This window comes from Podarcis muralis, chromosome 12 (assembly GCF_964188315.1).
Source record: "Podarcis muralis chromosome 12, rPodMur119.hap1.1, whole genome shotgun sequence".
Classification (NCBI taxonomy): domain Eukaryota; kingdom Metazoa; phylum Chordata; class Lepidosauria; order Squamata; family Lacertidae; genus Podarcis; species Podarcis muralis.
This window is the reverse complement of record NC_135666.1, coordinates 26,469,969-26,491,457: the sequence shown is the minus strand read 5'-3', so window position 1 is coordinate 26,491,457 and position 21,489 is coordinate 26,469,969. Positions and strand designations below refer to the sequence as shown.

Sequence of the window (21,489 nt, the reverse complement as noted above, 5' to 3'; positions counted from 1 at the left end):
TGTATGCATGTCACAATCTGGATCTGAACCCTGGCAAGAGCAGATTCAGCTTTTTGCCCCTGCCACAGCTCTGATCTAGATCGCCTTGGGGCTGCACTCTCATTGAAGGAGCAGCTGCTTCATCTGGATCCAGCTCTGCCAATGAAAGAACAGGCGTCCTCAGTGGCTTGGGCTAGCTTTTACCAGAAGACAACTATGGCCGTTCCTGGATGAGGATAACTTAACCACAGTTGCCCATGTATTGGTAATCTCAAGGTTGGATTACTGTAATGCTCTCCATGTGAGGTTGCACTTGAGGTTTGTCTGGAGGCTGAAAAATGGGGTGGTCAGGCTGCTTGTGGAGGCAACCGCCACTAGCATATAAAACCTTGTCTGTGGGATCTGCAGTGACTGCCAATCTTCCACCAGACCAAGTTCAAGGTCTTGGTACTCCTTGACCATATATAACCATATACCAAGTCAGACGATTGGTCAATCTAGTTCAATATTGTCTGCAGTGCCTGGAAGTGGCTATTAATGGTTTCATAGTGCAGTTCCTCCACACACACACCCCAATCTAGAGGTGCCTTGGACTCAATGTGGAACCACTGAGTGATGGCCCTTTTTACAAAGCATGACTTCTAAGACAACCGAGTCTTGTGGCAGGTGGCTATATCTGATAAACTGGGCTCTGGCCTGTGAAAGTTGGTCCAACGGTACCTACTGACAAAAGACTCTACTGCTGTGATGGCATGTTAAGTGGAAAATTAATGCACATGCTTTGAAGTCTGACCCTCCCAAGTAGCCTGTGATCATTTCATTAAATTGTAAAACATGCAACTCACCTGGGTTGGGCATAAAGTCATCATTTCTTGGTTTCATGATGGGTTTGGCACAGTCCGCACCAGTCCACAGCCCTTCACAGATACACTGTATTTCATTACTGCACACCTATAAAGAATGTAATCTAACATTTAGAAAGCAGTCCTCAAATCTGAATATGTCATCCGAATATAAATAAAGGATATTGCTTTCCTGCTTTTCTACCACTAGGCTACAAAATGAGGCAGATGATTAATTCCAGTGCTTTAAAGTATACTGGGTGATTTATTATTCTTATTTGTATGCCACCCTATACGCGTAGGTTACAGATTGGTTCACATGTATTTACTTTCAGCCTCTTTTACAGCCCTTTTGGAAAAGGCACAGAAAGAACCCTTGCCAGCCAGCCAATATTTAAGGAATTAATCTGCAATCACTCCCTCAAGGCACTGCAAAACCTACTCCATGCCCTGAACAGATGGTGCCTTCTGTACTTCCTGGACAGGAGCTGAAGTTAAAGGATTCTGCAGAAAGGCATCTGTGCTCCCAACATATCCTTCCTTGGCCACAAGGTGTCCCATCTTCTACATAGCCAAGGTCTGCATCTTCCTCTAGCTTGACATGACCCCCGCTGCAAAAGGACACAAAAAGCCTTTGTTGTTAGATCCACCAAATTAAAATCTCTTTTTAACAAAACTGCTGTCAAAACATAGAACACTAGAGGAGGAATTTGGATTTGATATCCCGCTTTATCACTACCCGAAGGAGTCTCAAAGCGGCTAACATTCTCCTTTCCCTTCCTCCCCCACAACAAACACTCTGTGAGGTGAGTGGGGCTGAGAGACTTCAGAGAAGTGTGACTAGCCCAAGGTCACCCAGCAGCTGCATGTGAAGGAGCGGAGACGTGAACCTGGTTCACCAGATTACGAGTCTACTGCTCTTAACTACTACACCATGCTGGCTCTAAGTAACGTTTGTTAATCCTTTTTTCACGGCTAGAAAAAAAGCTGACGTTTTCTCACAGTGGATCACGCAAAACTTCAAAAAAAATCTGACCAGTGCTTAAGCTGGAATTTATGCGACGTTATTTTAAATTTACAAGTGCAACTGCTCTGTATACACATAGCGATGGACATGTGATGTACTGTTACCTCTGATCATGACAATAACATACAATTCATGTCCTTGGACTGGGTCCTCCCCATTTAGGATTTGAGAAATTACCTGCAAACAAAGGACTTGTCCACAGCTTGAAGAGAAGTCGATGTGATTTCGCCATCGAGTTCCCCAAGTCTCGGGGTGATAGAAACAATATTAGAGCACAGGAGATATCCACAAAGAACATCCCTGGAAGGAAAGATTAAACAAGGCATTGATTGTTGATGCTGCTGCTGCTGCTGCTTGGAGTAAAAAAGTGGGGGTAAACTGCCTAAGAGAAATAGGTGATGTTTACTGAACATAAGCAATAGAACACAGAAAACTGCCTTATCCTGAGTCAGACCTCAGCATTGTCTACACCAGGGTTTCCCAAACTTGGCCCTCCAGCTGTTTTTGGACTACAACTCCCATCATCCCTAGCTAGCAGGAACAGTGATCAGGGATGATGGGAACTGTAGTCCAAAAATAACTGGAGACCCAAGTTTGGGAAACCCTGGTCTACAGCAGGGGTGGCCAACTCCTGAGAGACTGCAATCTACTTTCAAAATTAAAATCTGGCAGTGAGCTTTTTAGGGGGAGGGGAGATGCCACATTTTTTTAGGGGGGCAGCTCTTCTGAGGGAGGGGGGAACAAAGGCAGCCACTAACCTTACGTTCACTGGCCAGATAACAGCCTTCATTTCTAAACTCCGGCTTTCCTTCTGCAACAATAGAGGCCTGTGCTGGAAGAGGGGGTGGGGCCGGAAGGGGGCCAACGATTGACCGCAATCTACCTAAACCTCGCAGGGATCGACCAGTAGATCGCGAGTGACGTGTTGGACATCCCTGGTCTACCCCAACAGTCTCCAACCTCTACAGGCCCAGAACCCCCTGGAACCCAAACAGGCACCTGGGGACCAACACTACCTCAGGCATTGGTGACTTCATGATTGTATTACTGCAATGCAATCTTTGCAATTAAATCTAAAGTTATATTATTATTATTATTTATGACAATGATGGTGTTAGATCTGGTTATCTGCAAAGGAACATATATGTCGCTTATAATGCCTGAGAACCACTGGCCTAAAACACAAAGAAAATCAAGGTGCTATCTCAAAAGAATAGTGTTAACTTACTCATTCTTGCACTGTGTCCAAGTATCTTTGTCTCTGCCACAGTTGCCTTTCTCAGTTCCTTCTATATTCAACCTCTCGTAGCAATAGTTATCAGCGACCGTCACATCTTAAGAGCAAGGAAAAAAATAACAGAAACTAATTTCCTTCAATCATGACGCACAAGTTTGTTCTAAAAGGTAAGCATGTGTAAACATGGGAAGATTTTGGCCTGATTGAGATCACAATTTATATGCTCTCAACTATTTTTATTATATAAGCACTGAAGGTTCTCAGCTAAAGCATCCTTGAAATGTACCGGTGACTGGGGTGGGAGGAAATTGACAGGAAACTAGAATTTGCAAAGGTATTGTACAATTGATAAAGCACTTTGCCTTCAAAATAGTAGACATCTGTGGTTATAAAGCAGCAGAAATATCTGCTGCTGGAAACTGTAGCAGAATACTGCCTAGTCTCTAGCAACCAGACAAAATCTAGAGTGGTTTAAAAATCAACCCATCTTCCCAAATAACTGCAGCTCTGTGAGGGCAACAGTGGCCTTCTAACAACTCTCAGCAACCCCTAACAAACTACAGTTCCCAGCATTCCTTGGAGGAAGCCATGACTGTATCATAGTGCTCTAAAAGGACAGTGCAGATGTGGCCCGAATGTTGAATCAGAACCCATTCTTCTGTAACTTAAGTCCATTAGATATAGTGCTGTTCTCTGCAGCAGCAAACAGCAAGCCTTTGCCTTCTTCTGTGTGACAGTCCTGATGCCAAGCAAGTGGGTTTCCAGAGGGATACCACTTTAAAAAAATAATAATAATTGGAAGCTTAAAAGAGCTTACTCACTTTCTCCCCAGATATATTTACACTGCCTGTCTCTTGTTTTACATCGTCCTCCAAAACAAAGGCCCTGAAGAGAAACCAAGAAAAGGACACACGGTCTGTCGTCATTTGACATATTTTCAAAAAAATCTACTGCTTAGCTTGTTTCTACATTACTGAGGGGGAAAGGTTATAAAACAGTAAAAAACAAACAAGCAATAGGTACCAATGGGACATACTGCCAGGTAAGTGAGCTTAGCAGCCTTAATATGCAGCTCCATTTTAATATGCAATTTCAATTTCAAATGTTTGCCAGATCTAAATAAAAAGGTCTTACTATTCAAAAACCTATTCCCCCCCCCACTCACCTAACCAACTGAAGTGCAAATTATTGCTATGTATTCAAAGTATTAACGTTACATTACAACTGTCTATCTGCCGCTAATGTGATATGCAAGAAACAAAGTGAACAAGAAACCAAACCTATAATATATACACATATATTTAAGAGGAAGGGGTGGGGAAGAGACACGATTCTGGCACAGGATTCTGCAGCACATGTTTAGAATCACAGATTCCATCGTCCCAAATGAGTCCTTTAATAGACGTCTGTGAACAGACTAGCTTTTATCTGCTCAAGCCTATCTTACGCAAGTTATCAAATGAAACACTGTACGTACCTCTTCGTTATCGCATGAATACCCATCCATTTTGTGCAGGTTTGGAGAGCACTAAAGAAAAAGCAGAAGGAACCATATGATAAGCTAGACCAGAGTTTTTAAAGCTGCACTGCAGTGTCTAAAATTAATGCAAGTGCACATTTTAAGACTTTCCTTCGATTTGACATTGCCTCCTGTCTCCCAAAATTGTTTTGTTCAAGTGGGTATTAACTGAATGTCCAGATTTTGCAAACCTCTCTCTCATCAGGGGGTTTGGGCGGGGTGTTCATCAGTAAGCAGATGACACCCAGCTCTAAATCAGAACCAGTGAAGGCGGTGAAGGTCCTGTGTGAGTGCCTGGAGGCGGTTGGAGGATGGATGGCAGCTAACAGATTAAGGTTGAATCCTGACAAGACAGAAGTATTGTTTTGGGGGGACAGGGGGCGGGTGGGTGTGGGGTATTCCCTGGTCCTGAATGGGGTAACTGTGCCCCTGAAGGACCAGGTGCGCAGCCTGGGAGTCATTTTGGACTCACAGCTGTCCATGGAGGCGCAGGTTAATTCTGTGTCCAGGGCAGCTGTCTACCAGCTCCACCTGGTACGCAGGCTGAGACCCTCCCTGCCCATGGACTGTCTCGCCAGAGTGGTGCATGCTTTGGCTGTCCCTCGCTTGGACTACTGCAATGCACTCTATATGGGGCTACCTTTGAAGGTGACCCGGAAACTGCAATTAATCCAGAATGCGGCAGCTAGACTGGTGACTGGGAGTGGCCGTTGGGACCATATAACACCGGCTCCCAGTACGTTTCCGAGCACAATTCAAAGTGTTGGTGCTGACCTTTAAAGCCCTATACGGCCTCAGTCCAGTATACCTGAAGGAGCGTCTCCACCCCCATCATTCAGCCCAGACACTGAGATCCAGCGCCGAGGGCCTTCTGGCAGTTCCCTCATTGCGAGAAGTGAGGTTACAGGGAACCAGGCAGAGGGCCTTCTCGGTAGTGGCGCCCACCCTGTGGAATGCCCTCCCTTCAGATGTGAAGGAAATAAGTAGCTATCCTATCTTTAAAAGACATCTGAAGGCAGCCCTGTTCTGGGAAGTTTTTAATATTTAACGCTGTATTGTTTTTAATACTTGATTGGGAGCCGCCCAGAGTGGCTGGGGAGACTCAGCCAGATGGGCAGGGTATAAATAAATTATTATTATTATTATTATTATTATTATTATTATTATTATTATTATTTCTCTCTGAACATAAGAAGCTGCCTTATACAGAATCAGACCAATGGTCCCTCTAGCTCCATACTGCCTACACTAGCTGGCAGCAGCTCTCCAGGGCTTCAGGCAGGAGCCTCTCCCAATGCTAACCTGGAGATGGCAGGGATTAAACCAGGGACCTTCTACATGCCAAGCAGACGTCCGGTTGCTATACTGAGCTACAGCCTTCCAGTCACTCTTTTTGAAACTTTACCTGATTGGAGTCTCCTGTGCAACTCTCTGCAATATCGCAATCATTCACAGCTTCTCTGCATACAACTCCTTTGGCTTCAAACTGAAAAAGAAACATTAAATATCTGAGAAGATCTATAACCTTTTGGCAGTTCAAGTCAAAATACCACACACACAAAAATATTTTCTTCTTCTGTTCTTCGCATCGGGTTTAATTGGGGGTTCTCATATGCGACTGACAAAATTCGAATGTCCAAGTACAATAATGAAGGTTACAATTACATGCCACGATATTTATAAACGGCACAACCCCTGTGATCCGCGGCCCATATAAAGGAGGGAAGCGGTTTAAAGAAGCAGATTCCAGCTAAACTTAGGAGAAGCAGCCTGCCTCAGGAGGTGGTGAGCTCTGCTTTGCCGGAGGTACTTAAGCAAAGGATGGATGGCCCTCTGTCATGGATAACTGAAGCTGCATCCTCCGTTGCAGATCCTACAGTGAGAACTGGGTTTGGCTGCGTGACCTCCAAGGTCCCTTCCAGCTATAACACCATTTCATTCTGTGCTACTGTTTCTCTTTTAGTATCTTCTCAACTGGCCGACTTGTAAACAAACAAGTGTTTGAAAACAGGAAATACCGCGCTACGTCCTGCAGATGAAACTGACTGCGAAGGAAACATTGGGATACTTTTTGTTAAGCTTTCAGAAAATGAGTCGATTCTGCTGGTAATCAAAAGTAGGCATAATTACATAGCGGCGGGCTTTAAAATGGTCTTTTTTAAATGAATAAATAAAAATCCTTCACTTAAATACGCACCTGACATTTTTTACAGCAAAGTCCATTACTGCATTCGGAGTTAGCCGTTAGACTACAGGAATTACAGCAATCTCCACCTTCAGCACGACATTCCTGAGGAGTGGAGGCAATTGTAAAACAGCAGTTTGACGAGCGCATTTCTTCAAAACTATCTGCGCCTTCACCTGACACTCTATGGTGCGCATAATGCAAACTTCAGATTAAAAAATAAATAAGTCAATAATTTGATGGCCTTGGGAGAAGCCTACACTCTGGCATCTACTAACTGAGAAACATGCTCTGAGCATGACGAGCATTGGATACACCCCAAAGTCTTCTTTTCTTCTTTTTACACTTGTTTGGTACATTGCAAGCAGATACAAAGTACCACCATCAGCACCACTGTGCACACATAAATGCACGGTTAATGTGCAGTTTGCTTCCTTCACCAAGTGGCTGGCGAGGAAGACAATGCAAACAGTAAGCCCGCCCCCTTAAGGCAGTTTCTCTTCTTTCTTTTTTTTAACGAGTTGTCTAATTTGGAAAGAAAGTGATGCCCCGGGCAAACTATTCATTGCATGACTTACGGTCGCAGTACCACAGTCACATTCTTCTCCAGCTTCAACAAAGCCATTGCCACATTCTGGAGGATCGAGAAGCTGCGATGAAAAATAAATAAGGAAGACAGGATAAAAAGGGCAAGTGTGGGGCTGCATTATTTGGCCACCGGTATAACAGCCCACAGTCGTATTCATATGTTTAGGTGGAGGAGCTCTCAAGAATATGCAAGCTATAGCTATCACCCCTGGAGTCCAGAGGTGTGAAACGTTTTTCAGCCCAGGGACCACATTCCCTTCTGGGCAAGCTTCCAAAGGCCAGGTTCCAGTGGCGGGGAGTGCCAAAGGCTGAGGCAACCAATGTAAATTTTACGTTTGTACAGCAGGATGCCTGCTGCACACATTCACACACTTCTCTGTCCTCCATCCAGACAAGCAAGAGTTCAAGGGTTGTTCATATACACTCAGAGTAGGAAACAGGGGCTGTGGAAAGTTCAACGGACAGCTAGGGCTGGACGTGAGGTTTCGCACCACTGCCATAGGTAACTAGTTCTCCTGTCTAATGTGTCTGTGCACATGGAGCATGGCACAGTTCATGCATCAGCCAGGGGTGAAGCTTGTGCATGCATTGTCACCCAGGGGCTGTGACTACCACTTTTCAATAGCCGCTTCACATATTTATTACTCAATGCCTAAAAAGGCTTGTGTGAGTCACATCTACAGTGACATACAGAAAAGAAAATGAAGCAAACGTGTTTCCAATGTTACGTACTAAATTATCCCACTGTATACAAAGAGAGTCGTTTGTGGTTGCATCTTCGCAATGCCTTTTCATTTTTAAACAACCATTTTATTCTGGCTGTTGCTCTTTGTGGCAATTTAGGTTGGACAGTGTTCTCGAAGCTACCAGCATGAGTTTGACCAAACTGTGGGAGTCAGTGGAAGACAGGAGTGCCTGGCGTGCTCTGGTCCATGGGGTCACAAAGAGTCGGACACAACTAAACGACTAAAGAACAACAAAGCATTTGGGGGTTTAACTGCTGGTCCTTCCTCCTTGGCTGATTTGGTTTCTGCTGTTGTTTTATAGCATCTTTGTTTTTTAATATTGTAAGATGCCCAGAAGGGAAGGACATAAATGCTTAACTTTTTTTTTACTGTGTGTTTTAATAATGATGCTAGGGAAATGAGTTACAATAGTTGGAAGAAGTCTTTAAAATATTTCAATTGAACCTTAATCCTAAACTCCTTCAACTTCCTTAAAACTTTGCCGTTTCAACTTCAGTACTGCATATGCAGATTATTATTCATTATTTAAAATATTTTTACCCTGCCTTTCTCTTAAAAAGAAACCCAAGGAAACTCTCAACAAATCCATAAAACACCACATTAAAAAGCACTACTAGAGGCAGGGGGAGGCAGATTAAATTTCAGGAGATGAAAAACCAGAGAGCTCTGAATCCCAATGCTGTGATGAAAAGCAAAGCCAAAATTAAATATATGCAGATTTACTTAAAAATAGACTGCTATAGAGGAATCACTGAATAAAGGGAGATTGGTCATCCCCATCTGTCACAGGATATTCTAAGAGTCCTCGCCCCCTACATATGCTCTGTGTCCAGTTAAGTGGAGCACTAAACAAAGCAAACAACCTCTACTATGGAAACTGATCCTTACGCCCAATGTATTGTAGAAACAAGTCAATGCACAGTTTTGTTTTTTAAATGCACCAAAACAAAAATGACACTTAAAACTTCTCATCCAGCCCATCAACGTTTTGGAAGTTCACAGATTGCCCACAGCCAATTTTGAAAGAATAAGGTCATATATAACAAGTGCTACACAGGTGGGTTTGCCAAGAAGCATTTCAATACAAATGATTGGGAGGACACTGAGCTGAGCATCTGAGTAGACAGAATGATAAAACGTTATTTAGTGTCAAACCGCTATTACCTTGGAAGGCTTGTTGTAAAGGCAGGCTCCACCTCCGTTATTTAAAAATTCATGGTACTCCTCAACGTCGCATTTGGAGAACTTGGTTGGAAGGTAATAGCTGTATCAAAGGGGGCAGCAGGTTATTTCATGACCCACCGATGGATTCATAAACGTTCAGGAAAGACTTCTATTGGACTGAAAGTGCTTCCACTGGAAGGAATATTTTTGCTAGTTATTTCCTTAAGCTATTTTATTGCTAATTAAAACCAGTAGGAAGAATTTTTATCGAAATGACTCTTGTGCTTTCTCCAGTGATGCCCTAGATAATCTCATTAGCTTTCGCCTTTCCCCAGCTTCTGCTGTTCGTATTTGCAAATTATCTGGAGCACTGAGGAATACAAAATAATGATAGGGAATAGAGCTGAGAAACTTCACATGGATGTACAGTAAAGGTAAAGGGACCCCTGACCATTAGGTCCAGTCATGGCCAACTCTGGGGTTGCGGCGCTCATCTTGCTTTATTGGCCGAGGGAGCCGGCATACAGCTTCCGGGTCATGTGGCCAGCATGACTAAGCTGCTTCTGGCGAACCAGAGCAGCGCACGGAAACGCCGTTTACCTTCCCGCCAGAGCGGTGCCTATTTATCTACTTGCACTTTGACGTGCTTTCGAACTGCTAGGTTGGCAGGAGCAGGGACCGAGCAACAGGAGCTCACCCCGTTGCAGGGATTCGAACCGCCGACCTTCTGATCGGCAAGTCCTAGGCTCTGTGGAGCCCACAGCGCCACCCACATCCCCGGATGTACAGTACTCACTTAGTAAACTGGTAGTGCCTATGTGCCTACATATTTCATGTTTAAAACTCAAGGAGAACAACAGCTATGAGAAACTTGTGGCTTATTAGGTGGGCTGAAAACATAATTTTAGTTTAGCTTCCATCATGAATATGCTTAGGGAGAATGAGTAGCCTAGAGGCGAGTTATGTGTTCAATATGAAGCATGTCACTGATGCTTTGTTTTCACTTCTGCAAGCTCAGTGGAAAAACAGGCCAAGAATTCAGCTACATTGGTCTATCCTTATTTTTATGACATGGTTGCTAGCCAGTAGGAGCTGAACTAGTTCAGATTTTGATATGCTGGGCAGGCAACGGTTTGTATCCAAATTAGCACTAAGTTAAAGTCACTTGGCGGTGTACTTGTTCTTCTGGTAAAAAGTTTGGCGCCACCAGAATACTGTTGCACAAGAGAATGCACAAGCAGGTTGCAAGTAACTTTGTGTAAGAGGTTGTGTAATCTGTTGAGCGACCGGTTTCTGCTAGTGCAGCTGATGCACTAGTGAATTCCTCTGTTGTGCAGCATTAGAACTCACACGAAGACGTGACATGGCAGAAGTCTATGGAACTATGTAGGGCACAGGAGAAAGCGATAGAGAACTTTTTTTCATTCTCCCTGTCATAGCATTAGAACTCATGGACATCCAAAAAAGCTGAAATATTCAGGGCAGACAAAAGGATGTGCTTCTTTATACAGCACATTGTCACACTGTGGAATTTGCTCTCACAAGGTGCCATGATGGCCACCGACTTGCATGGCTCTAAAGGAAGATTAGACAAATGGAGGATGAGGCTATCAGTCACAACTTGACACAATGGCTATGTTGGAGGTGGTTTGTTTCTGAATACCAGTTGCTTCCCACATGCATCTGGTTGGCCACTGTGAGAACAAGATGCTGTACAATATGGGCCATGGGCCTGATCCAGCAGGCAGACTGTTATCTGCCGAATGAGACACACAGACTCAATGGGTGGCAGTCAGTGCTAGTCCTACTAAGAATAGACCCACTGAAGTTAATGGACATGATTAACTTATGTTTATGTATTTTAATGGGTCTACTCTGAGTAGGACTTAGCTGAATGCAACCCATTGTCAATTTGACAACGTGCATCAATTTGCTGTCAGCCGATTCAGGTGCACAGCTCCATTTAATGCTATTTATTAGGTATAGCTTCCTCTGACCATCCCCACCTCCTAATCTAGATTTTTTGCTGCACTGAAGCTTCTCAAAAGAAATAGCTTACCCAGTATCTCCCATTATGCAGCCAGACCATGTGTCCTCACATTTACACTCACCTAAAATAAAAATAAATAAATTACACACTATTGTTTTCCCCCCCTTTGGAAATAATCTAAATATTGAGGGGGGGGACATATTAGGAGAAACAAATAAGAAGTAAGGAAGAATACACAATACTTATAAATAACGCCTACCAGAAGGAGTTCTATAATACCAAAGTAAGCTGTGAGTAAGGGCATTTCTCATCTTTAAATGTATCATTCCAGAAATCTACGAAATAAAGATCACTGCAAAGCAAACCTTCATGGGTTTGGCTCTCACAAGCATGTATGGAGTAAGTAAGTTTTAATGCCATGTCCCGTATCTGACAGGAGAGGAGAAATACTTCCCCACCACCAGCCAGGTCGTGAGGTGCAGATGTGGCCAATTCAAAAAGATCTGCATTTAATTTGCATACAATTACCATAGGATAATTGCCACAGTTAGACCAAAACTGTATCCCTGATTCGTTATTTAACAAACAATGCAATTCCAGAGAGTTCAGATGCATTCTTGGGAACATCTTTCAAAAATTTCCTTTTCCTTCTGAAAAATAATATATTATTACAATGACCGAGAAAGAGAAAAGGAGAGACTGTGGCAAAGGTAGGGGGCATGAGAATACATCTGCCCTCCTGGGGCGGGGGAATAAATAAATAAGCATTTTTTTAAGGAAACCATCAACCAAACTTCCTTACCACTCTGCAATTTTCTTTTGTCTGAGAAAATGCCAAGGTTGTGAGCTAAGGACTGTGCCAACGTTACTGACATTAAATCCGGCTTTCCAAACTGAAAGACAAAACAAGAGACGCAACGGCTTGGAGAGGGGAAAAGAAAATCAATTTACAAGTGTTTTATAAATTTTAAAAGAATTGTCCTGAAGCGAAAGATGAGATTGCAAAGGCTTGTTCCATTTACTTCCCGTGAACCGTAGGGGAATAGCAAGCTGGCTGAAAGTTGCAAAGCGTAGGCCAAATAACAGGTAAAAACATTTGCCCTTAAATGATTAGAGAAGACACCCAATACAAAACAAGTTCATCTATAGCATTAAACTTTATTATAAGATATTAATAATAAAAATCCAGTGTGGGGTTGGGGAAGACTGAGACTGTAGCACGGAGTGGGGGGTGGGGAGAGAAGGGTTTTAGTCTTTTCCCCCTTCCATGTTCTGACTGGTAACAAGGGGAGCTTTCTTCCCATTGTGACAGGGGAGGGTGGGTCACACAGCATTGTGCCATGAGAGCTGAACCAGACATGGGTTTTCACATAAAACATTTCTGCATAGCCCTTTTGTGTTCCTAGAGGCATTTGGACCTACTTCGTTTACACCACCACCTTTCAGAAGCGAACAAATACCACCAATGTAGGCTGCCCCGCTGCGACTGCTCTGAAACTGACTCCCCCTTTAAAGAAAAACAACAGAAACCATAGTGAGAAAAGCACAAAGCGGCAATTTAGAAACCATGGCATTTTCAAACAACAAGCATTAGCTTAGGATTCAGGAGACAGAAAACACGTATGCTTGTTTGTGAAGTTCCCGCTTCTGATTCAGAACAGTGGTTTGGAGGCAGTGGGGAGAAGGAAAGAGAGAAGGAAGCCACAGCCTTAAAAAGGAAGCTACCATGAATTTGAAACAACATAGAAACGATTTGAAAAGAGATGATCCGCACAGATCAGGCTCCTTCAGTCTGATGCCCCCCAGATGTTTCGGACTATAAATCTCATGCATTCCAGCTGTCTGGGGCTAATGGGAGCACTCAAAAACACCTGGCATCAGGGGAGGCTAATACAGATCCAGTAGGAATTGGGTGCTTTCAAGCCCAAATCCTGGCACAACTGCCTTGGGGACAGCATTAGAGAGATCCTACCTTAAAGTGCAAGTCAACTAAGACAGACAAGAGGAGCTCGTCTTACGCCTTGTTTACTCCCTTGGAAAATAAGGCACAAGGATACTAGAGGGGTGCAAACATAAATCCAGATTTCAATATTTGTGGGGGGAAATCAGTTGGGTTGGCTGGGATAAGCCCCCCTTGACTTTGCTGGTTTTACTTCTGCAGTCCGCACTGAAGATGGCATCGAGAGAAGGCTGAGGTAATATTTAAAAATGGAAGTGACCATTTTAGGTGTGGCCGATATATGCATGCCCGCACACACGAGCATTGCACCAAACCTAGAAGTGACCAGAAAACATCACCAAAATGGGGGTAGAACGGGGCAGCCTTACACGGACCCCACCAATGCACACAAGGGTCCAGAATGTAATCCCTATGCAAATCGGTCACTGTCTGTAGATGTAGGTTGAATAACCCATTCACTGCCTTAAAAGCAAAATTCCTCAGACTACAGTGAATGTGTGCTTAAATCACTTCTACCACGCTTAAAATCCCATCTCTGTCTTAATGTTTATGAAAATAGTGAGCATTCAGGGTCAAACAAGTTGGTTTAAACATGGATCTGCCCTAATAATGTGTAAAGTGTGCATTACAGTACACAGCGCATTTGGACATCATGTAAAATATTTGGCTGTGTTCTGATGAAACACAAGGCATTACATGAACAAAGCCTCAAACTCATTTTTTACTTTCATTTTCAACTAGCCACAGTTACTCAATCAGACAAATTGTGGTTAGCCTTAACTGTGGTTTAGGGGAAACAAGTTAATCTTGGTTTACAATCCTGGTTTGCTTCCCAAAATCATTTTTTTAAGATTAAACAGAGTTCGAGGTTTGGACGTAACAATAAACCACTGAATTAAAAATGGAAACGATAGCTTCTGATCACCTCAAGGCCATGTCTGAGGAGAAGGAGAAAGTGGAGCATGCACATACCCAAGGCTCACACATGCAATCATAAACTGTGGTTTAGAATTATGCCCAGACCAAATTAACGTCATTCAGCACTAGCAATTCAGAATACACTACCCCAAGTGATAACAAAACAATATGAAATTACGTACGAAAAAAGGTGAACTGCATCACTTTTCTCTTTGATAAAATCCCTCCTATATTTCATAAACTCACGCAGGGTCACCAGTGGGTTTTCAGATATGGTGAACTTGTTATCAGTACCCCAGGTTTCCATGGCAACCAAGACTATCCTGGTGTTGAGCTGTTCTTTGTAAATCTAGCACATTAACAAAATGAACGATCATCAAGCGACAGTATAAATTTTGCCTCTTTTTCTCCTTAAAACAGCCCCTTTGCCCCCATGTAGTTAAGGAAATGTTGAGCATAAAGAACAGTACTTTAATGAAGGGTCAGGGCCCTCTCCGTTCTAACAGATTAAAGCGCAATGTGATCAAGGGCTAAATATCTGAATATATTTTCAAGGCCATTCCCCCGCCCCCAATATAAGGGAGTGTGCTTCAAAACTTGTGAAAGCTTTGATTTAGAAACATAATACAGGAATGGTCCTAATGAGAAAACTGAGACTTCTGCAGTTCAGTCATCCAATGGCAAAACAGACACCGATGAAAAAATGCACTGCAGCGATCGCTCCCTGACCCAAAATTACCATCCCCGTGATAAGGCTGACAAATCTATCTTGCACTAGCAGCTTGTGAATTATACTTACTAAATCTGCCATGTTCACTACTGATTTTGCAAAGCTGTTTGTGTGGCCGACCGATAATCGGTGCTTTTTCAGCTGAAGGACAAAAGACAGACAAATCCTAATCAGATTTCTAAAGCACAATTTCTATTCAGAACTCACTTTTATCAAAGGCTTGCTTCGCCCGTGAAAAATGGATTACTGGCCATCTATTTAAACACTAGTATTGTTATCTTAAACTCCCTATGGTACCATGAAGGTCAAAGTACCAATTGATGGAAAGGGCATTCCACAAAGCTGATAGCCAAGAAGACAGTACAGGCCTCATTTGTAACGAGATTAGCATCCCTCAACCTATATCTTACTGGGCCAGCTTGTATGTGCTTAGGACAGAAAAAAATAGCAACTGTTATGCTTCCTCAATGTCTCAAAATATGGTATTACCAGTGATCTATGATCAGAAGATTCCAATTCTCACATGGCTGCCAGAAAGCCTATGCCCTATAGTCCTATTCATGCATTACTAACACCCAGGGCACTTACACTGTGAAGCGGGAGCAGGGTTAAGCTGCTGGTCCTGCCCCCGGGCTACCCAACCCCTGCTCATGTGCGTGAGTTCCAGGCGATTAGGACACCAGCGCAACCAGGTGTCCCAATTGCACGGAGCTGCTACACAGAAGCAGCTGTTCACACACAGGTGTTCCTCAGCAGATGTCAGGTGCTCACGTCATGCACCCTTAGGGTAGGAGTAGCTCAGGGATGTGGTGTCAGGAGCGGGGGCAGCCAGCCAATCCCATTCCTCCATCACCGACAGAATGCCCTACATACAAGTAACATATGAGCAGAGCTTATTTGTTTCTATGAACTGGAGACACAGTGTATGCCTGGGAGATCTGGTGAAAAAGAATTTAGGGAAATAAACTGTGGAAGTATTTATGGGGGACAGAATAATGATATGGACATTAATTCATTGGGCTTTTATGAATATTTCACAGTGTCGCTTTTATAGTATTGTATTTTATTACTGGTGGTAGTAATGTTTACGTTTCGTATGAGCTATTTTGGGCTGCAGTTACCTTGGAGTAACCCTCATTGAGCTTGATGTGACTTACTTCTGAGCAGACACGTATAGGACTGTACTGTTTATATTGTGCAGTGCCCTGACTGTTAGTAGAAAGCGATTATGGAAATAGACTCTTGTGGTCCTGAAAGTTTTCCAGTTACACAGTTTGGCCTTTTTCATCTACACACACACACACACACACACACACACACACACACACACACAAACACACTGTAGTTTCTTTGTTACAACAGAGTTCTGCCTCTTCCTTACTCTGGCAGCTTTCCAAGGATTCAGATTTTGAGACCTGCCTTTGCTCTTGGCTGCAGAACTCAAGTTTGCAATCATTATGAAGAAAAGAAAGAACGGAAGAAAGAAATCTCCTTGGCAACTCTCAGTTCGAATAGTTCCACGATTGCAAGGAGAGCAAATTGCTTCAAAGTGCCTCCAATAAAATATGACTACCTTCTTTCCTGTTTCTTACAGAGGCAAAGAAAGCGATCAATAATCTCTTATTCCATGGAGAGACATCTTATGTAATAATTTGGATGAAGTTGGTGTGTGTGTGTGTGTGTGTGTGTGTGTGTGTGTAAGTGCCTAAATGGAACACACACTTCAATCCACTCCTATGGAAACCTCACCGGGGGAGGGGGGGAAGCAGAGTTGCACTGTGGGGTTTGTGTGTGAGAAGGTCCCTGCAGCATTATAGATTGCAAATGACAATAATACCCTTTTTATTAATGAGTGAAACTCAATGATTTAAAGAAAAAGAATCACCAATGAGGAAGCGTGTTGTGGCTTACCCTAAAATCTTCTATACTAATTTGGATCAATCCTGTTTGTGGAGTGGCTCCACCCCACATATTCTGTGTGTCTTTTGAATTAACATGGAGAATTTCTATAGTTAATTTCATAAGTAGGACAGGACCACTTCTTTTGTGTTATTTCGCTCTTTCCCCAAATTTTGGTAAACCGGGTGCATGGACAGCTATACTCATTAAAACGCATCTAGCCTAGGATCAGATTACCAGCAGGTGCCTCTGGTAAATTCACAAGCAGATCATGAAGGTTTACCAGCCATCCCTGGTGACAATAATGATTATTTGTTGACATCTTGTATTCAGAGATCTGCAATAGCTAAGGAGCCAAGCTAGATGTGACCCAAAATGCACCTTTGCATTTGAGACGCATATTTTTTAAAATGCAAGTAGAAGCCAAGGCTGTAGTGGTGTGATAATTATCAGGATCGCAGCAGGAAGGGAGGAGGTTAACCTTTTCCTGCCACCTCCTGCTGTTAATGTGAGGAAAATCACTGTAAATCTGATGCAAATCTCTCTCGCACACACTTACATGTGTGTCTGCAGACATACAAAGAGCAGCTCCTTTTTACTATTTTTAAAGAAATCTGCATGTTAAAGGCAAAGAAAAACTCAATATCACATTTATTTTCGTCCTAAGCTAATGACGTTGAGGGGTATCTTTTAACCATTTAGAAACAGGTTAAAAATGACGTAGATGCCACTACGAAGGAATATTACATTCATGGCTGTTTTCAAACTTTGTGGATAGTTTCTCTTAACTAAATATATGCCGTTCAGCTAATACTGTAATTTAGAAGAAATGTTAGGCATAATATTCTGTATACAACCGAAGCCTTCTGTGGCTGCAATCCTACCAGGGATTAAATCCACTGAACTCGATGGGGCTTTGTTCTGAGAAGACTTATATATAGGATTACACTGTATACTTACTGACCCTTCCTATGTTTTTAGAAGTTCTATGGAGCCGCTCTAGGCATAACTTCAAACAAGCTCAGACTTCACTCTGATCATATATATCTGCATAGCTTAGAATCATTTTGCTATAGGTATTTTATTGTTAATCTACTGCAGGCGTGAATTATTGATTACTCCAAAGAGGCCCAAAATGCAAACCTCACCATTAGATGGTCATTTACGATCATTAGCTCAACATATTTAGTTTCCTCTTCAACTTTATACGGGCTCTGATGAACCTGCGGAAAGAGTAAGAAACTGTAAATGTGTAAAATGTCAACGTATCTGATTGTAATAAAACTCATCGTGTTGGAATGAATTTATTTCCTTCGTTCTGGCCTCATTACAAAAGCACTTACAAGTAGTTCCATGTACCAAATTAGCAACAGAATATATGCCATGCCTCCCAGCATCAGCAATCTAATTCTGATGCAACTCTAGAAGAAACATAATGGGCAAATTTTGCATTAAGGTATTGATTGTGACCTGCCTCCCATAAAAGTGTGGTCTTTCTATAGGAATGCCACGAATCTATTCCAGAGTAATGTGTGCACCAATAAGCTCAACAATTTATAAACTAAACAAACAAAAAGCAACTGGCTTATTTAGAGAATTCTGTAATTAAGAGGATTTTGAGAAGCTGAACCTTTTTTTCTACTTTGTCAGATACATAGCACAGCACGCCTATGTGCTGGGTCCCTCTGCAGGTTCTCCACAAAAATTGTGCCATGCAATTGTTGACATCAGAAAGCTCAGCCCCAGATGGAGAGCATGTTTGTTCTAGAGAACATCCTGGGAGATCACCTTGATACAGGTCTTGCACGTTTCCCAATGGCACACACCTGACATGAGACTAAGTGTATGTGTGTAGCATGAAATCTAAGACGTGCTGCTACCTTTGAAAGATCACACATACACTCACTTTCCCTTACACTCAGTAGTAGCAAGTGTGATGCGGCAGAGAGATTTCTATGTCATTTCTGATTGTCCTATATACAAAAAGGGATGCTCAGCATTCCTCTACCCCATGGACACCCTAGTCAACAGTTAGCCAAGGAAAAGCAGAAGTAACCAAAAACGAAGTAGTCACTTGTTAAGTATTTGCTTAACTAAGTGCAAGGACATAATTATGAAGTAAACAAGTTTATTGCACAGGCGTAAGAAAAGCCTAGAGATCAGGATTTTTTCTTATAAGAGAAGCTTCCATATAGTAATAGATACGCTATGGAATTCCACGATTGGCTGTGTTAAGTAGAATATTCTCCCAGTAGAAATGTATAACTGTTCTTGCCAATGTGTTTTGGGTGTGTGGTCTGCACTACTCTGCACTCTCACCTGGGTACACAATAAAACTGCTTTTTTCTCCTCTATAAAGTGTCCTCTTCTCTGAGACCGCAAAAGGGAAGTTTCTCCTACAGGAGCTGCCCTCCTGTCCCTGGCACTGCTGCTACAAACCAAGATGTGGGTGGGTCACAATAGGGACACACAAGTGAATTGGTGGGACTGCTGGATTGGACACCAGCAGCTCTGTAGCGCTGACCCAGGTAAGTAGGAATGACATCAGTGTCAAGAGGGCACATTCACCCTTCCGCACACAGGAAGGGAAATAATCTCTCCATCACCAAGACACAAGTACTCCTGGTGGAACTGAGCAGAAGGAACCCCTTCTGACAGTGTAGTGGACAAATGTGGAATAGGAGGCAAGGGGGAATCATGCTTCCCGCCCAAAGCAAAGCAGCAGTTTCCTTTTGGGACTGGATTTCTGATAGAGCGGATGACATAGGACTTCCAGAGCAATGCTGTTTATGGCAGTTCTTCTACACTGAGTCACCAGGTGATGCTGGACATAGCATGTTACTTGCATGAGGGGACAATGTCCAAACCGCACTATAACAGGTGGCTCTTTGCAGAAAGCACTGAAGTCCATAGAGTTCTGAAAGCCCACGCGTCCTTCCGAAAAGAATCCCATATCCACCGTAAGATATGCCTGAATGCACATTCTTTAAAGGGAAAAGTCAATAGGCACAGGGACATACCTGCCTTTTTCTTCTTTTGTGTCTCGGTTTCACAACGAACTTCTGTGACGTGGTGTTCATGTGCCAGAACTCTGAATGGAACACACACATTTCAAGTCAGAACAACACGGGTCAATAAAAGACAGGCATTTTCAACAGCAGGACAAAGAAAGCAATTGCATTGAGCAAGGCTGAATAACAGCAGCAAAATATTGCAAGCATTTCATGCGTGGCTCAATATTAAAAGTGGAGGTTTACATTTCTGCACCCTTCAAAATGCTTTCCTGCAAATAAACGGTGGCCTTGGGCACCACCATGTGGAAATGTGGACTTATAAACTTAAATAACAACACAACATGTTGCTCCGCCATGACCTCCCCGCCAATTTCGATACAATAAAGGAACTGGAGGCCCCTCGACTGTCCTCGGGTCCAGTATTGGACCACTTTGACCGGATATCCCCAGCCGATGTGGACAGACTCCTCCGAGCTGGAAAGCCCACCACTTGTCCTCTCGACCCGTGCCCGTCCTGGCTGATTAGAGCGTGTCCAGACGAGGTGCGGGCCCCCCCTGGGGGATATCATCAATTTGTCCCTTGGCACCGGGACATTCCCAGGGGAACTGAAGGAGGCAGTGGTGCGCCCGCTTTTAAAGAAAACATCATTAGATCCCTTAGATCTATCCAATTACCGCCCGGTTTCGAATCTTCCATTCCTGGGTAAGGTGATTGAGAGAGCGGTTGGGGAACAGCTTGGTAGGTTTCTGGATGAAACATCGGCTCTGGATCCATTCCAGTCCGGCTTCCGCGCTGGTCATGGGACCGAGACGGCTCTGGTCGCCTTAACAGATGATCTCCGTAGGCAGCTGGATCGAGGCGGGTCGGGGCTGCTGATTCTTCTAGACCTGTCAGCAGCCTTCGACATGGTCGATCACGAACTCCTGGACCACCGCCTTGCCGACGTGGGGATCCAGGGCACAGCCCTTCAATGGCTGCGCTCGTTTCTCTCTGGTCGGGGACAGAGGGTGGCGCTTGGGGGGGAATTGTCATCCCGCCACTCCTTGGTGTGTGGAGTGCCTCAGGGTGCGATTCTCTCCCCGATGCTTTTTAACATCTTTATGCGCCCCCTTGCCCAGCTTGTCCGGAGTTTTGGGCTGGGCTGCCATCAGTATGCTGATGACACCCAACTCTATCTGTTGATGGATGGCCATCCTGACTCGGCCCCAGACACTGATCAGATGCTTGGAAGCTGTGGCTGGATGGTTACGTGGGAGCCGGTTGAAGTTAAATCCTTCGAAGACAGAGGTCCTCTGGCTGGGACGGGACGATATGAGATTGAGGGGGCAACTCCCTTCTCTTGCGGGGGTGCAATTAGTGCCAGCACCGTCCGTTAAGAGTTTGGGTGTAATCTTCGATACCTCCCTCTCCATGGAGGCGCAGATTGCAGCTATAACAAAGGCGGCATTTTTTTATCTCCGCCAAGCTAAGCAGTTGGCTCCTTACCTCTCTTGCCCTGACCTAGCCACTGTGATCCACGCGACGGTCACCTCCAGTCTGGATTATTGTAACTCGCTCTACGTGGGGCTGCCCTTGAGACTGACCCAGAAACTCCAGCGGGTGCAGAATGCCGCAGCGAGACTCCTTACGGGGTCTTCGCTGCGAGATCACATTCATCCGGTGCTATACCAGCTGCACTGGCTCCCGGTGG

At 43.8% G+C, this 21,489-nt stretch overlaps 1 protein-coding gene across 16 annotated transcripts in view; it reads right to left on the bottom strand.

The window, feature by feature from the left end:
- ADAM22 (ADAM metallopeptidase domain 22) overlaps nucleotides 1-21,489 on the bottom strand; it is a 129,095-nt gene that overhangs the window by 32,461 nt on the left and 75,145 nt on the right. For all 16 annotated transcript variants that reach the window (XR_003709190.2, XM_028750992.2, XM_028750993.2 and 13 more), the window contains exons 8-24: nucleotides 19,805-19,875; nucleotides 17,933-18,007; nucleotides 14,955-15,026; nucleotides 14,338-14,504; nucleotides 12,700-12,784; nucleotides 12,080-12,170; nucleotides 11,347-11,398; nucleotides 9,288-9,387; nucleotides 7,368-7,439; nucleotides 6,802-6,894; nucleotides 6,010-6,090; nucleotides 4,563-4,613; nucleotides 3,907-3,970; nucleotides 3,077-3,182; nucleotides 2,026-2,148; nucleotides 1,264-1,432; nucleotides 825-930 (exon numbers count right to left, since the gene is read on the bottom strand). Coding sequence is in view for 15 of the 16 variants with exons in the window: in XM_028750992.2 (XP_028606825.2) it covers nucleotides 825-930; nucleotides 1,264-1,432; nucleotides 2,026-2,148; nucleotides 3,077-3,182; nucleotides 3,907-3,970; nucleotides 4,563-4,613; nucleotides 6,010-6,090; nucleotides 6,802-6,894; nucleotides 7,368-7,439; nucleotides 9,288-9,387; nucleotides 11,347-11,398; nucleotides 12,080-12,170; nucleotides 12,700-12,784; nucleotides 14,338-14,504; nucleotides 14,955-15,026; nucleotides 17,933-18,007; nucleotides 19,805-19,875 (1,578 nt within the window). In the remaining variant the exon portion in view is untranslated. The remainder of the gene's footprint in view (nucleotides 1-824; nucleotides 931-1,263; nucleotides 1,433-2,025; nucleotides 2,149-3,076; nucleotides 3,183-3,906; nucleotides 3,971-4,562; nucleotides 4,614-6,009; nucleotides 6,091-6,801; nucleotides 6,895-7,367; nucleotides 7,440-9,287; nucleotides 9,388-11,346; nucleotides 11,399-12,079; nucleotides 12,171-12,699; nucleotides 12,785-14,337; nucleotides 14,505-14,954; nucleotides 15,027-17,932; nucleotides 18,008-19,804; nucleotides 19,876-21,489) is intronic.